Source organism: Pelodiscus sinensis, chromosome 6 (assembly GCF_049634645.1).
Source record: "Pelodiscus sinensis isolate JC-2024 chromosome 6, ASM4963464v1, whole genome shotgun sequence".
Lineage (NCBI taxonomy): Eukaryota > Metazoa > Chordata > Testudines > Trionychidae > Pelodiscus > Pelodiscus sinensis.
In genome coordinates, this window is record NC_134716.1 from 36173938 (window position 1) to 36189760 (window position 15823).

At 40.2% G+C, this 15823-nt stretch overlaps 1 protein-coding gene and 1 long non-coding RNA gene across 6 annotated transcripts in view; one reads left to right on the plus strand and one right to left on the minus strand.

Annotated features, from left to right (window-relative positions):
* Positions 1–15823, plus strand: part of PCSK5 (proprotein convertase subtilisin/kexin type 5) — a 327119-nt gene that overhangs the window by 242795 nt on the left and 68501 nt on the right. For 3 of the 4 annotated variants that reach the window (XM_025178860.2, XM_075931728.1, XM_075931729.1), the window contains one exon: positions 412–527. In XM_025178860.2, coding sequence (XP_025034645.2) covers positions 412–527 — 116 coding nt within the window. Of the gene's footprint in view, positions 1–411; positions 528–2360; positions 4546–15823 lie in introns of those variants that run through there. The other variant, XM_075931730.1, reaches the window with a different exon arrangement.
* The window catches only part of LOC142829846 (uncharacterized), a 58692-nt gene continuing 45129 nt past the window's right edge, over positions 2261–15823 (minus strand). The window contains exon 3 of one of the 2 annotated variants that reach the window (XR_012904693.1): positions 2261–2398. This is a non-coding gene — a long non-coding RNA (uncharacterized LOC142829846). The remainder of the gene's footprint in view (positions 2399–15823) is intronic. The other variant, XR_012904694.1, reaches the window with a different exon arrangement.

Here is a 15823-nt window from a genome sequence, read left to right on the forward strand (position 1 = left end):
CATCAGTTTTTGTAGCTCTTTGTTAAGTACAATTCAGGCCCTTCTGAAGCTCTTTATTTTTTGACTTTGGACAAACTCTCTTTGATGGGGCGAGGGTGGGGGGGAAGACTGGGAATTACCTTATGTTACAACTTTCCTCAGAAAATACATCATACTTTCCTTTTCTATGCTTGTCTCCCTATCTGGTTTTATCCAGTTCATGGACACCTATTGTCTTCTATCATTTTGGTTTACTTCTACCTGCTGTACTTAATTTCAAAAATTATATAGCAAGAAATTATGAAATAAAAGAATATGAATGATCTCCAAGAGGAGAACTTAACTGAGACAGTGTGATAGAAATTTGTGGTTGTTGCTTAGTGACAATTATGATAACTTCAGGCTTTTTGTTTTGTTTTGTTTTGTTTAAAGATGTGATGCCAGCTGCTTGGACTGCAGTGGTCCAGGAGACAAAAACTGTACAACTTGTCCAAATGGCTACATCTTAGATACCGGTGTTTGTGTAATTGGAACAGTCTGTAAGGACGGTGAGTGGTGTTATTTTTCTCAAATATTCCTTTTGTTGACATCAGAGTTAACTTAATATTTCCACACTTTGTGTTGGTTTGGCTTTGTGATGTATTTTTTATCTCCTACATGATTATTTAGTTATATTTTTTTCAGATTCAGGAGGGGGCAAATACATAAAAGGGATTATTTTTGTTTCACAGACCCCATTTTCTATCTGAGCTTTAGCCCATGACTTCCACCTCTTCTGTTTTTAGTGGGCCTTTCCTTAGAAAGGTTTTTCATGTGACTATCTTAATGCACTCTCAATGGAAAGATTCATCTGTGTCTGATTTGCCTTTCTAAACTGTAAAGATGTTGGCATTAATATGATGTAAATGCTCACTATCTTTAAATGAGTTATATGAGTGAGTATCAAGAAGAAAATAGGGACCATTATGAAAATATTGTACCATCGCATAATGGAGATTTTGTCCTCTTCTAAGCTCTTTATTGCATTTGATACATCTCTCTGTGTATTACTGGTTTCATTTTCTACTATGTTATTTAAAGTGTGTGTACAGTTAAAGTCCTTTTTCTGGAAGTTTCACTACCTCAGGTCATTCCAGGTACAGTCTAATTCAACAAGTGAAATCATTTCAGAACTAAAGTTTAGTGTTACACGAAGTGGGGCAAATATCTGGCAAATCAAATATATTAAGAACTAATGAGGATTATGGTGTCCTTCTAGCCCCCATTTAAATCAAATGAGCATTTTATCATTGATTCAGTAGAAGCATGATTAGGTACATAGTGCAGCTTTCAACATTTATAGATCATGTTAGTAAGTTTACACTTTCAGGTCAGAAGAAGCTAGTGGTAAAAGTAAAGTTGTTTACTCACAGTATCCTGTTGCATATCAGCTATGTTACTGGCATATTAGCAGTGCCTGTTGAGCTAAAATCTGTCCTCATTTATGCCTATGCACGTCAATGAGTTTGCACAGATGGGCATCACTGAGGGCAGAATTTTATTTCTGATACTTTACATAGATTGTTATTGACATTGAGCTGAAAAAAGAGCTCAAGCAAACTAAACTTGCATTAGCAATACTCTTTTACATGAACATGATTATAACCTCTCACTTTCCATGGCTAGTTTACACCATCCTTTTTGTCCAAAACATTATACACACACACACACACACACTTGTGCCATTTTGACTTTGCACTGATTTGCACAAAACCAACATTCATAAAAAAATTATATGATCATTTTCCTGACATATGGCTCAACCCTGCCAGAAGCTAAGAAGTCTAAGGAAGTAGTGAGCACTCTCACTGCAGTCAGCAGGGATTGAAGGTACTCGTGCCAATAGTGTCTATTTTTATTACAGTAACCTGGGAGGACAAATGATGGGAGTAATAGTGTTGCTTATAGTTTTCTTATATTACTAACTGGGGATCAAGAACCACTGGTTGCTTGTCAGATTTACAAAGTTTTAGTTTCTGTGTAGAATGTTTTATTCTCTTTCTTTGATATGACTGTTGTATCCTTTTGATTCATAATTCATAAAAAAATTCTTCACTGTATTTATCACTGTTTTTCTAATTATTCTTTTTCTAATCTTTTTTTTTCCCCTTTCACAAATGGATACCAATCACGCCCTGTCGGACCACAACATATTTCTCCTTGAAAAAAAATGTTGTTGACTGAAATTCCTTTTGATGGACCAAATTTCCTACTTGCTACCTGCTCCTGAATGGTCTCTTCCATCAAATCTGCCTGTCTGACCAATTAAATCTTCCTCCGTTGTAAACCATGCTCTTCAAATCTTCAACTTCCCTTCTCCCTCTATCGCTGACCTCCGGAAGCAACGGAAGAAACTTGGGCCGAGGGAGGATTCTGTATGCTAGTGAAAAAGAACAATCTGTGTCAAAGGAAAGTACTTCATCAACTGTGTTGCAGAACATGTACGCACAAAGGGTGAACTGGCACCTCCCAGTGTCCTCTTGCTCCTGTAGACTTTTAGATTAATCCGTATTATTAAAAAAAAAAAAAAAGAAAGAAAAAAGAAAAAAAAAGCAAGCCACCTCTTTCTGTCTCTCTCTCCTCTTTGTCAGGGGAGACGGTGAACTATTTGTTGGAACTTTAATGGAAAAAAACTACAACAAGCCTACCTTTCATAACTGGGTGTTTAGAGCTAAGCATCCACAGTCAGTATTGTGTGACCAAAGCATTTGATGCCAAAATTAACATTAAAATAATGATTTGATTTCCTGTCAACCTTAGGAATATCCCTGTTTCTGATGGTCCTTTTTCTTCCTTTTTTTCCCCCTGCTTGTTTCCCCTTGAAGGTGTTTAAAGAGTGTTTTTCCAGAATACGACACGAGTTTACATGGATTAAAACAAAAAGAAAAAGAAATACTTGCAGTCTTTTTTTGTGCTAGATATTAATAGTGAGGGGGAATTTAAGGCAAACCAGAAACATCTTTTTATGTGGGACTATGTTCTGCATCCTTTGTATCAGTATTAAAAATAAATTAAAAAGTGATCAATTCCACACATTTCTTACTTGTTTCGTATACTGTGTGCTGGTTTTTGCATCACAGTATGTACATACATTTTGCTTTTCACCTTCTAGCCCACATATATAGCTCTGGTCTTTAGACAATTAGCCTGTTAACAGCTACTCTGAGATTTTAATTTCTTTTTTAAATTGTCAAAGTTATTTGTATGAAAATGTAAGTAGTACATAACACATGAGTTTTCACAAGGATATTCTTCCTGTTTTGAAAGAATTCTAAAAGGGCCTGATTCTCTTACTTTTTATGAATGAAATTATTTTGTAAACTCATGTCTGGAGCACACAGGTAACATTTAAGTTGTAGCTGTATAATCTTATCTTGTAATTTTAACAAATAGAGGGCATAATCCTGCAAGCATTGTACTACTAGTCAAAATGCTAATACATTGATTTCAGTGAGACTATATGCAGGAGCAAGTGTTTACAGGACTGGGCCCTATAACTGGAACTGCTACACTGGGTCACATTCACCCCTTTGAATAACTACATTTAGATAAATAAATTCATATCAAGGGATGATGTCTACCTAGTTTGGGTTTTGTGTTATAATAGCTCTCTTGTCAGTTGGACCTGAAACTGCTTTTAATCAAAATTGAGAGTAGCCACAGTGAAACTAGTTAAAATGAATCAAACCCAGTATGTCCTTTTCTAGTTACACATGATTCTCAGTCAACATATTTTTATGCATTCCTATTAGCATATTGCTTGATGCCCATTAATGCAGTAAAAAATAGTACATTAAATTTCAAAGATATTGGCTTCATTGAAATGTGTCTTCCTTCTGTACAAAAATAATGTGGGTGGGACTATCAATGACAAACAAATGGAAAACATTTCTGTCAAAGTATAAATAGTAGAAATAGAACTTTTAGACTTTACCTTTTAAAATATGAAATCTGTCCTTGAATTTTACAAATGAAAGCACCAGTGACAGTAGAAACAATATGTTTCTTTTCCCAGAAAACAGCTAAATTCTTTCAGACATCCAGTTCTCTATGATTGTAAAGGAATTGTGAAGTTCCTTTGGTGCTCATTAGATTTCCTGCTAAATGTTCAAAGTTATGACAACTTTATTTGTGCTAGTTTAACTACTAGTCTGTTACGTCCTCATTACTCTAATAACATTATTAACTAGAACATAATGCTTTCAAAGTTTAAGTTAATATTATATATTATATATAAATATATATATTCATAATTGAGATATTATGTAATGGATTGTAAAGAATTTGTTTGGATACTTACAAATGTCTCTAATACTATTATAGAGAAGAAATTAATATCATTGTTTTCTTTTTAAAATACTGACACATTGTTAAATTCAAATTAATTTTTACTGAAAAATACTGTACATGTGTAAAATGTTCAGTTGTTATTTGTAAAATAGAGTAGTACTGTTGTAATTGATACTGGCCAAAATCAATGTTATTCCATATTTTATTTTTTCTATTAAATTAACCTAAGTTCCTGTTCGTTTGGTCTGGAAAAGAAAACACGTTGATAATCCAAACGTAAAGTATCTCACTTGAAAGAGGAGGGTAGTTTTTATGTTTGAAAAAGTGTTTCTATCCCATATAAGTCATTGCGACATTGTGGGAGGGGGCGTTTGTTTTTAACGAATGTATTACCTTTTTAAAAAGCAGTCATATTTATGATGGCAGAAACACCAGCTTTTCCTACAGGTTACTTTTAGGTTGTGAGAGCACAACTGATGCTAAAGCCTGATGCAGAATAGCTGTGAGTTCTTCTAATCCTTAACAGTCATTATCAGCCCAGTTTTCTTTTTGGGATTAAAACCCAGATCCATACCTATCTAATGACTGAGATGATTGGGAAAAGATTAGGGAGGCATTCACATTTCCAATTAGGCAGCCAGTGGTGTCCATTGTGCAATGGATTGCTGGTCTCCATTATTTCCCAAAGCACAGATGTCAGGATCACAAAAGCACTACATTTGGCCCGGTCTCATAAATGGCTGTTTGCAGCCAAATTTCTGTGTCCACACACAGCCTCACTGAAGTCAACAGGCCTCCACAGGGGCACAGCATTCCACAGGTTTGTGGCCTTCACTGCTATTAACTGATCTCTTTGTCTTCCATTGTCTCAGCTGAGAAATCAAGAATTGAATGAGTTTGGAGACTGAATTACCCTTTCATCCATAGAGGTAGCATCTTCAGATTAAGCAGGTGCAATCTGAGGAAGCCTACAGTTCAGCTGCCCAAACACTGTACATTTTGCAGTGAATTTCAATCCAGTACCTTTTGCCAGGTGTGAGATGATCTAGCCTTTTATTTTTTAAGTTATCGGTCACAGTGTCCCACCTACTGTCTCCTGGAAAAGAACTTCAGCCTGTTGCAGAATACAAACCCTAGCACGTTGCTGTAATTATAAGCATATTGATGAGACAGAATCACAATGCCACCCATTCCCTGTCCTTTCCTGCTACTTCCTGCCTACCTGTGCCATGTAGTGGCACTTGCAGAAGAAATGGCAAAATGGAGAATGTGTGTACAGAACAGTCCTCTACAACCTTGCATGAGCATGCAAGACAGACCACAATCTGGCCCAAAGAAACTCAATTGACAGGTTACTTTGTCATGGAGTGAAAGACTTCTGTACTCTGCATCCATTTTGATCTTTTACACTGTTGCTGGCCAGTTCACTAAATTGGTTGTGTTGCAGTCACAACATATTTTCCCTCCTTGAATTTATCTAGTTCTTTTATGAACCCTGCTATTGTCTTGGCCTTCCTACCATCCTCTGGCAATGAGTTCCGCAGATTGACTGTGTTTTGTATGAAGAAATACTTCCTTTGTTTGTTTTAAACCTGCTACCTACTAATTTCATTTGGTGATCTCTAGTTCTTGTGTTATGGGAACAAGTAAATAGCTTTTCCTTGTTTAGTTTCTCGTCAGTCATCATTTTATAGACCTCTATCATATCTTCCTTTAGTCCTCTCTTTGCCAAGCTGAAAAGGCCTAGTCTTATAAATCGTTCCTCATGTGGCAGCTGTTCCATACTCCTGATCATTTTTGTTGGCCTTTGTCATGGAGTTTCAGTGTTTTTCACAAAATTGTTTTACTGGATTGTGACCAATTCAGTTTACCAAGACTACTGGGGAATACTGATATATTCCCTCTGTAGATGAAAGCATCGTTACATAGCAAATAAAAGCATGCCAGCAACTGAGCCTGGTTAATGTGTCAAGGATCTGCTTACTAGGGTCACAAACACCTATGTGGTGCATATGCTGCCATCAACAACAATTGTTATATGCCAAATGTAACTGCATCTCTAGTCCCCACCTCTGCACTGGCCAAACATAACAGGACTTGGACTTAACCAAAATATTCCTGGAGATGGGTAAGTCCAAGGCACCCAGAATATAGCAACACTGGTCCTTTCCTCTTGGTTTGAGTCAGGCCCATTATTTTTATGTGACCAGTTTCTGAAACCCTCATACTGAGTATCCCATTCAAGTCAATAGGATTTCTCATGAATGTGCTACTCAGTGTGGGTAAAGGTAGCAGAAGCAGTCCCATGCTTAGTTGCATATGTACTGTAGTTAGCAGGATACAAGAAGGAGTGTGTTTGTGGATCGCCACAATATCATCTATCTCCTCAAAGAAAAGAAGTTTCATTTCTGCTATGTGTAATGCAGACAAGGGAGTGAATACTAGAGAGAATGCACCAAGTATTTAAAAGGAGGACTTTTCATTCAGCAGCAAATGCCGCACCTTCATGTACTGTTAGGGGTCGTATTTTTGTTTCATGTCTTTTTTGAGTGTCTCGTGGACTGTGCCAGAGTTGGCAATGGTTGGGTATTGATCAATGCCCCATTCAAAATTATTGATTTATTGCCATCTTTCCAGAGTGTAAAGATGGATTTTGTGAAGGTTTTATGGAAAAACAACATCACATTTCAAAGCAAACAACGCCTTTCCATCACAAAGCATACTCCAATTCTCTACTTAATGGTGACAGGGAATATAAAAACCTAAGAATGGCCATATTGGCTCAGATCTAAGGGTGCCATTTTGAACACTGCTTGCTTTCTTCTCATTCCTCTGTCAGGGAGAATTCACAGAGTTAAGGTTCATCACTAATTATTAGCCAGACTGAGTAGGAATGGTGTCCGTAGCCTCTGTTTGTCAGGGGCTGGAAATGGATGACAGGAGGGGGATCACTCAATGGTTACCTGTTTCTGTTCACTCTCTCTAGGGTTCCCAGCCTGTGGTCCACAGACCTCTAGGGGTCCGCAGAAATGTAAAAGTAAGGATCATGCTGCTGTTCCCCCGCGCTCCCAAAGTTCCGCCCTTGCCCCCCCACCCTTCCAAATTTCCACTCTTCGACTTCATGAACTATTAGACATTTCAAATGATTATCAAGTAATAAAATGTTGGGGGGGTTCTGTGAAATTTTAATAGATTGAAAAGGGGCCCATATGCTTGAAAAGATTGAGAACCACTGCTCTAGGAAATCTAGCATTGGCCACTGTCAGAAGACAGGATACTGGGCTAGATGGAACTTTGGTCTGACCTCGTATGGCCATTCTGATGTAGGACGCAAGGAGAAAGTACACAGATTTCATGAATTACTCCTCTGCCCCCTCTCTTCACCAGCCAGGAGTGAGGCATGCACAGAAGCAGTGTACTTCCCCTCACTCCCTCCTAGTCTGAGAATGGGAAGATAAGCAAGCAGCATCCCAGTACACACAGCTGCTGCCCTTTATCCTGTCTTCCGACAGTGGCCATTGACAGATGCCCCAGAGGGAATGAACAGAACAGGTAGTCCTCAAATGAGCCATTCTCTGTCACCCATTCCCAGCTTCTATCAAACAAATGCTGGGGACACTATCCCTGCCCAACCTGGCTAATAGCCACTGAGGGACCTATCCTCCTTGAACTTATTATCTAGGTCTTTTCTGAACTCTGTTATAGCCTTGGCCTTCACAACATCCTCTACAGAAGCATCAGTGGTTAATAGGCTTATTAACCATCTGTATTTCCACTTGGTCTGAGAGAAAACAGAACACTGACTAGTTTAAAATGTTTACCCAAAGGAAAATTAATAGTTCCATCATGTAAGCTTGACAAAAGAATTGACGATTCACTGGATCTCGACTCTGTAGTGAGCTTTCGTTGCAATCTAAACAACATTGTGCATACTTTCCCTTTCAGTTTGCCTCTGACCTGCCCACAGCACTACCCATTGCTGCTGGTGGCTACATTAAGGGCCACCATGCATAGATGCACCATGCATAGACTGGTTGCAATTTGGTTTGCATATTCAAGGATGGGCAAACCAAATTGCAACTAATCTATGCGTGGTGCATCTTTCAAGGACAAAGTCTGCTAGCAAGAGACATGCTTCTGAAGTTACTGAAACAAAAGCCGGAAAAATTAATATTCATGTCCAAAATTACATACTCCCCTGTTAATACCCGTAAACCCAGCCCACAGAATATTTGAAGCTATGCTACGAATCACTGTTTCAACCCACGCTTCAGCTCAGCTTCCCAGACCATTTGTAATGATGTTTTGTTGTACCAGCCTCCAGCTGCTGATCCCACTCCCAGGTGTCAAATTGTTGCCCTGCACTGCAGGTTCTGCAGTACAAAAGCCTGCAGCACAAGACAGCAGTTGGTGTGTGCTGGGAGCTGGTTTATAAACCGACTTCTGGCTCGCATTGGCTCCCCTGCTGGCCCCATATTGTGGCTCTGCGGAGTAAGCCTTATCCTGCAGAGCTAGCAGTTAGAGGTGGCAGCTGGCTTTCCAGGAGGCGCAGGGCAACCCCTCACCATCCTTCCCTTACTAGCCCCACTCAGCCATACATCCCAAAAACAGTGTAACCACTGGGATTTTTAACAGTTATATGATTGCTGTTTTTAAATCTTTTTTACATCCCCAGTAGAAATGCCATCCTGGAAACATTACTTTGAGGCATCTTCTATCCACCCATGGTGGCATCTAAAAAGCCATGATCACATGGCAGTATTTCACTAGATTAGGTGATAAATCGAATGCTTTGGCAAAAATTACCTAATCCAATGAAACAAGTAAAATGATCATTCTATCTGGGGCCCTGTTACAGGGACAGCAGTTGTTGATAATACAAGCACAGCAACTTTTGTCACCAGTTGCTGCACTACCGATTTCAAGTTCCCTTGTATGCTAATACTCTATATGGTTAAAACATACTGCAGATGGGGATGAACTTTGGCAAGCATTGATATCCTTTGAGTAATTTGGGACTGCAATTTGGGCAAAGATGTGGTTCTGTCCTGTTTACATGATAGAAATATTGAGGTGGGGGAAGGGTCTATGCTACCAACAACATTTTTAAAAATATAGTGACATCAGAAAATTCTTTTTAAAATGTCCAACTTTTACTTCCTTTGGTGGCGGTGGTAGTTTGGAAACATGGTCTGATCTCCAAATAATATTTGTATACTGTTGGATGCAACCATGTTGCAAAATGATACTACACTCTAGCCTTAATTATTAAAAAATTGAATGAGGTCACAAATAACCAAATCCCGCTGTCTTTAATTTTTATTCTGGAGTTTTGATACCAAGTATAGTTGCTCCTAGATGCATCAGCCATCAAGGATTGTCCCAAAGATCTTAATCTCAGATTTGAGGGGAATATATAGTTATCCAGAGCTAGGCTTTTTCCACCTTGCTCTATGGAGCAACACTTTTCTTTCATTTTGCAGATATACAAAATGTATATACAGTATTACTGTAAAAGCAGCATACATATAAGATCACACCTATTATTGATAGCAATGCTTGTTTGTTGGAAATGCTCTATGCAGTTGAATTATCTCAAGTTTCTATCCACCTGTTTGGAGAACTTTAATCACCCATTGGCCAAAACCACTCATGGTTTCTTTCCTTTTGGAAGCCAGTCATGTAAGAGGGACAATAACCGACATGTGGATCCATTCCAACCTCCTTTAGCTTTGTCAGCCACCCATTGAGCAGGAGCAGAAGCACTCTACCATTATAAGGAACAGCTAGTGAGAACTGACAACTAGGGAATGTCCCAATACAATCTGTAAATGAAGCAGTAAAATTGGGTAAGAGTTATCCATCATCCATCCCTCCATCACCATAGTATGTGAGCTCCAACAGATCTCTGCACCTGACTCTGCTAACTCACACCATAAAGACACAGTTGAAAGAATCAGTTGAAACCCCTCTTAGCTCTACACAGGGACAACTCCTCTGTTGGTGGTAGTGACCACCACATTTGCCCTGTGTGCGATCACCATGGGAGTGTTGGACAGTAACATGAGGTTCTTCTTACTCTCTCTAACCCACTTTTCACTGGCATTAGCAGTAGCTGAAGACTCCTCTCAAGTAACAGATGGATGTGCTTACATAATGGAGGAAAATACATTCTGAGTTGTTATTACTAGGGCTGTCAAGCTATTAAAAAATTAATCGTGATTAATTGTGCAATTAATCGCGTGCGTTGCCCCTCTGAAACACTGCGGTGGTGCTTCAAAGACGGAAGCCCAGGATCAGCTGGAGTATTCAGCTGACCACAGGCTCAGTGCAGCTGCTCCTTTGAAACACAGCAGCGGCATTTCCCAAGGGGCAGCGCCACAGGAGCCCAGTATCAGCTGGAGTCCCCAGCTGATCCTGGCCTCCGTGCAGCGCTGCCCCCTTTGAAGTGCCACTCTGGCGCTTCAAAGGGACGGCACTATACAGAGCTGGGGTCAGCTGGGGACTTCAGCTGATCACAGGCTCCTAATGTTCTGCTCCTTTGAGGCACCAGAGTGGCACTTCAAAGGGATAGCAGAAAGCAGAGGCCAGGATCAGCTGGAGTCCCCAGCTGACCCCAGGCTTCGCGCAGTGCTGCGTCTTTGAAGCTTTGGGGCAGCGTTTCCAAGGGACAGCTCAACACAGAGCCAGGGATGAGCTGGGCATTCCAGCTGACCCTGGGCTCTATGTCGAGATGCCCTTTTGTAAACGTCACCCCCAACGCCTCAAAGAGACAGCCCATTAGGAGCCTGGGATCAGCTGGAGTGCCTAGCTGATCCCCATCTCTACGTTGCATTGCACGGAGCCAGGGTCAGCTGGGAACTCCAGCTGATCCCAGGGTCCTAATGCACTGCCCCTGTGAGGTGCTGGCACGGCACTTCAATGGGGCAGCGCAGCATTAACGCCTGTGATTAATGCATTACAAAAATTAACCCATTAACCCTGCCCTGCGTTAATTGTAGGCGTTAACGCACATCAGTTGACAGCCCTAATTATTACAAATGATGGTTTAAAAACTGATTTAAAAAAAATTATAGCAAATATCTGAGGTCTTTGGAGGAAGGACTGACTATCAAAAGTCACACTGGCCAGTAGAATACGGCACCAATACCAGGCTGTTTTGTAAAGGGACAGATACAGCAGGTATAAATGGTTTTATTGAAAGGAAACAAGATTAGAAATTTGTGCTAGTTATAGTTGACAAAGCTAGATGCCTTTCTTTTTTATGTCATGCTTCCAGTCTAGCTGGAAGCATTATGTGATCTCTGCTAATCCTGCAACCAAAGACCTTAACATCATAGAATCATAGAGCTGGAAGAGACCTCAGAAGGTCATCAAGTCCAGCCCCCTGCCCAAGGCAGGACCAATCCCAACTAAATCAACCCAGTCAGGGCTTTGTCAAGCCAAGACTTAAAAACCTCTATGAATGGAGATTCCACCACTTCCCTAGGTAACCCATTCCAATGCTTTACCACCTTCTAGTGAAATAGTTTTTCCTAATATCCAACCTAGACCTCTTCCACTATAACTTGAGACCACTGCTCCTTGTTCTGCCATCTGTCACTACTGTGAACAGCCTTTCTCCATTCTCTCTGGAACCTCTCTTCAGGAAGTTGAAGGCTGCTGTCAAATTCACTCTTCTCTTCTGCAGACTAAACAAACCCAATTCCCTCAGCCTCTCCTCATAGGTCACGCTCCAGCCCCCTTATCATTTTGTTGCCCTCTGCTGAACCTTCTCCAATGCATCCACATTCTTTCTATAGTGGGGGGCCCAGAAGTGGACACAATATTCCAGATGTGGCCTCACCAGAGCCGAATAAAGGGGAATAATCACTTCTCTGGATCTATTGGCAATACTCCTCCTAATGCACCCTAATATGCCATTAGCCCTCTTGGCTACAAGGGCGCATTGTTGACTCATACCCAGCTTCTCATCCACAGTAATCCCCCATGTCCTTTTCTTTAGAACTGCTACTTAGCCAGTCGGTCCCCAGCCTGTAACACTGCTTGGGATTCTTCTGTCCCAAGTGCAGGACTCTATACTTGTCCTTGTTGAACCTCATCAGATTTCTTGTAGCCCAATGCTCTAATCTGTCCAGGTCACTCTGGACCCTATCCCTGCCCTCCAGCATATCTACCTCTCCCCCTAATTTAGTGTCATCTGAGAACTTGCTGAGGGTGCAATCCATCCCCTTGTCCAGATCATTAATAAAGATGTTGAACAAAATCGGTCCTAAAACAGATCCTTGGGGCACTCCACTAGAAACCGACCACTAACCTGACATCGAGACGTTGATCACTACCCGTTGGGTCTGCCAGTCTAGCCAGCTTTCTATGAATCTTACAGTCCATTTATCCAATCCATATTCCCTTAGCTTACTGGCAAGAATATTGTGGGAGACCGTATCAAAAACTTTGCTAAAGTCAAGGTATAGCACATCCACTGACTTTCCTATATCCACAGAGCCAATTACCTCATCATAGAAGCTAACATCCTATAATCACCACATCAAACTCTGCACATAACATCTATGGGGTGGGAAGGGAATCCCTGGTCTATTCTGGCCTCCAAGAACGATTGTATCAAATATTCAAAAACACCTTAGAGAATTAGGAGCTGAAGTTCCATTTTTTTTCTGTTTTACTGAACGTCAGTGGAACTTGGTGCCTAAGTCACTTTTGAAAACAAGGCAGCCACAGAAGCACATTCAAAAATTTACCCCAAAGCTTGAAGACTTAAGAATCCCTCACTTAGAACTGAGCACCCTTCCCTCTACACCCTGACCATTTTCCCCTACTTCCAGTGCAACAGATGCCATGTAGACATTCACAATGCAACTTGATTACACTGTACAAGTACCAACAGAAGAAGAAAAATATTGGGTTCTAAATATGTCTCGTTAATCTAGCAAATAGCAGCACGACAAGTACCAATGGTACGAAGCAGAACCCAGACCAATTCAGTTTAGAAATTCGGCACACATTTTTAATAGTGAGGGTAATTAACCATGAGAACAGACTGATAGAAGTGCTCGATTCTCAGCTCTTGCTGTCTCCAGATCAAAAGTGGATGCTATAGCCAAACACAAGTAATCAGGTACAATTACAGAGTAACAAAATGAAATGTAATGGCATGTGACATACAAGAGGTCAAGCTAGCTGATCTAAATGGTCCTTCTGGCATTTAACTCCCCTTTTTTCAAATTCATTCTCATCCTCAGAGCTCCCGAATGCTGAGTCCTGCATCCGGCAACAAAGCTGCTGCCACTAAGTCTTTGGTCTTTTATTTTTATTTTTTTTAATAAAATTGCTCAAAGGGCCCAACTCTGTAAAATGCCAACTACCTCTGGGTGTGATGTGCTCTCCACTCCTAGTGATGGTGGGGGAAGATGGTCTGGTGGATATAACAGTAGATTGGGACACAGAAGACACCAGAAGGGGTCAGTTTTGAAGTTAACCACAGGTTGCCTGTATGACTGTGGGCCGTTCACTTAATCACTCTAGTTCCCCATCTGTAATGCTGGATACAATATCTCCAAACCCCAAAAAGGGGTTGTGAGAATAAAAATATTTAAAGATTGTCAGGTGCCGCAATATTATGGTGAGAAAGCCTGGATAAATGCCTAGCCAGGATGACTTTGGGGGCAGTTGTCACCATCTTTCAGAATCAGACACTAAATTAGCATTGTACTTTCGACCTCCCACTGCATTTTGTGTTGTCTATTGATATTAAAGGTTCCTTTGGGCAGGGGCTATGGAATATTGTGTATGTTTCAACCCTACCCATACTGGTGGTAAATATTAATAAAATAATAGCAATCAAAATAATTTATACAAGACAATCTAAAAAAAAATAGTTTTTACATGCTGATTAGCATTGACCTGGGGCTCAGGAGAGATTCACCCAGGAGATATTCAAATGCTACCCCGCTGATTACCAGACTGCCCACAGCCACACAGCTGTCAGAATGTGTTTCTAGTGGTGGTGCACATCAGCACGACTTGGCGCACATAACAAAATGTATTCTGTGAATGAATGGAAAACGTTAGAGGGAACATTGCTCAAGAGACCAGGTTCTAATGCCCAAATCTGCCATGATCTTGCTGGGTGACCTTGCCCATTCTTCAGTTTTCACAACTGCAAAAAAGTATATAATAGCTTGTCCTCCATGTTTAAAGCACTTTGCAGTCTAATTTTGAAAAGTGCTATATAAGAGCTTAGTATTATTATTCATAATACTTACTGTTGTGCTTATTATTAAGAATAACAACACTACAAACAATTACAGACATACTTTGAACCTGCCAAAATCCAAATGTTAAATGCAGTGTATGCTAAAGATCCCATATAGGAGACACAAATCATTATTTATGCGGGAAACTTACAGAGGGTTTCATGCCTTTGGTAGAACTAATTCCTGTTGTAAGCTCAGTTTTATGGTTTTATTGTGATAACGTAAATAATTTTCAACAATACAAATGATAGTTCAGGGGAAGACCCAGTTTGTGTGGAACACAGGTAACTTTGAGCATGTTTACACTGCAATTAAATCTCAGGGCTGGCCTGTGTCCACTAGTTCAGGTAATGGGGCTGTAAAATTTCAGTGTAGACATTTGGTCTCATACCAGAGCCTGAGCTCTAAGGCTCTCCCACCTCTCAGGGTCCTAGAGCTCGCGCTCCAGTCCAAATCTGAACATCTACACTGCAATTGTACAGCTCCACACAGTCCAAATCAGCTGACACAAGCCAGCCACAAGTATTTAATTGCAGTGTAGACATATGTTTTGGGACTAAAAAACAGTGATCTCTGAAATGAGGTACAGTGAAGTAAAGATGGTACAATTACTATTTAAAATGATCTAGTGTTATTTCCCAATTACATACATTGCATGGATATCTTGTAGAATAAAGTAAAAGAATGCAGGCTTTGAAAGTGTCAGCTAACTACCCTCGTTAAGGAGTTTTTAGCCCTAAGCAAGAATTTCAAGTTAACAAATAGTTCGGTAGGACAGTTTTAAAATGTTCTTTCTAGCTACATTTCAGCATTAACTATTTTAATTTCCACAGAAGAAAATGCACTGTCTTAATGTTTAATAGCAACTCTACAACCATACCTGTGACTTGTGAAATCGGAGGCCCAGAACATAGGCAATTTCTGGTGTGCATCTTTATACTAATGTGTTTTACAAGGCTGAAAATTCAGTATGAAGCTAGCAAAAACTGGCCCTAATCCAGGGCAGCTAAAATGAACTACGATATGTCAGATGGAGGAAGTAAAGAAACAACATAGGCCTTTTAAAACTCATTGCTTATGCTGGATGGGAATACTGTAGTCTGGATGTGGGCATCTGAGATGTATGAATTAGTGGCTCCAGGCCAAACGATATGATCCAGGATACAAAGTCTAGCACTAGTGCCAAAGTGAATTTAACAGAGATGAAGAAACAAACAAACAAAAAAAGCTTTCAGAATATA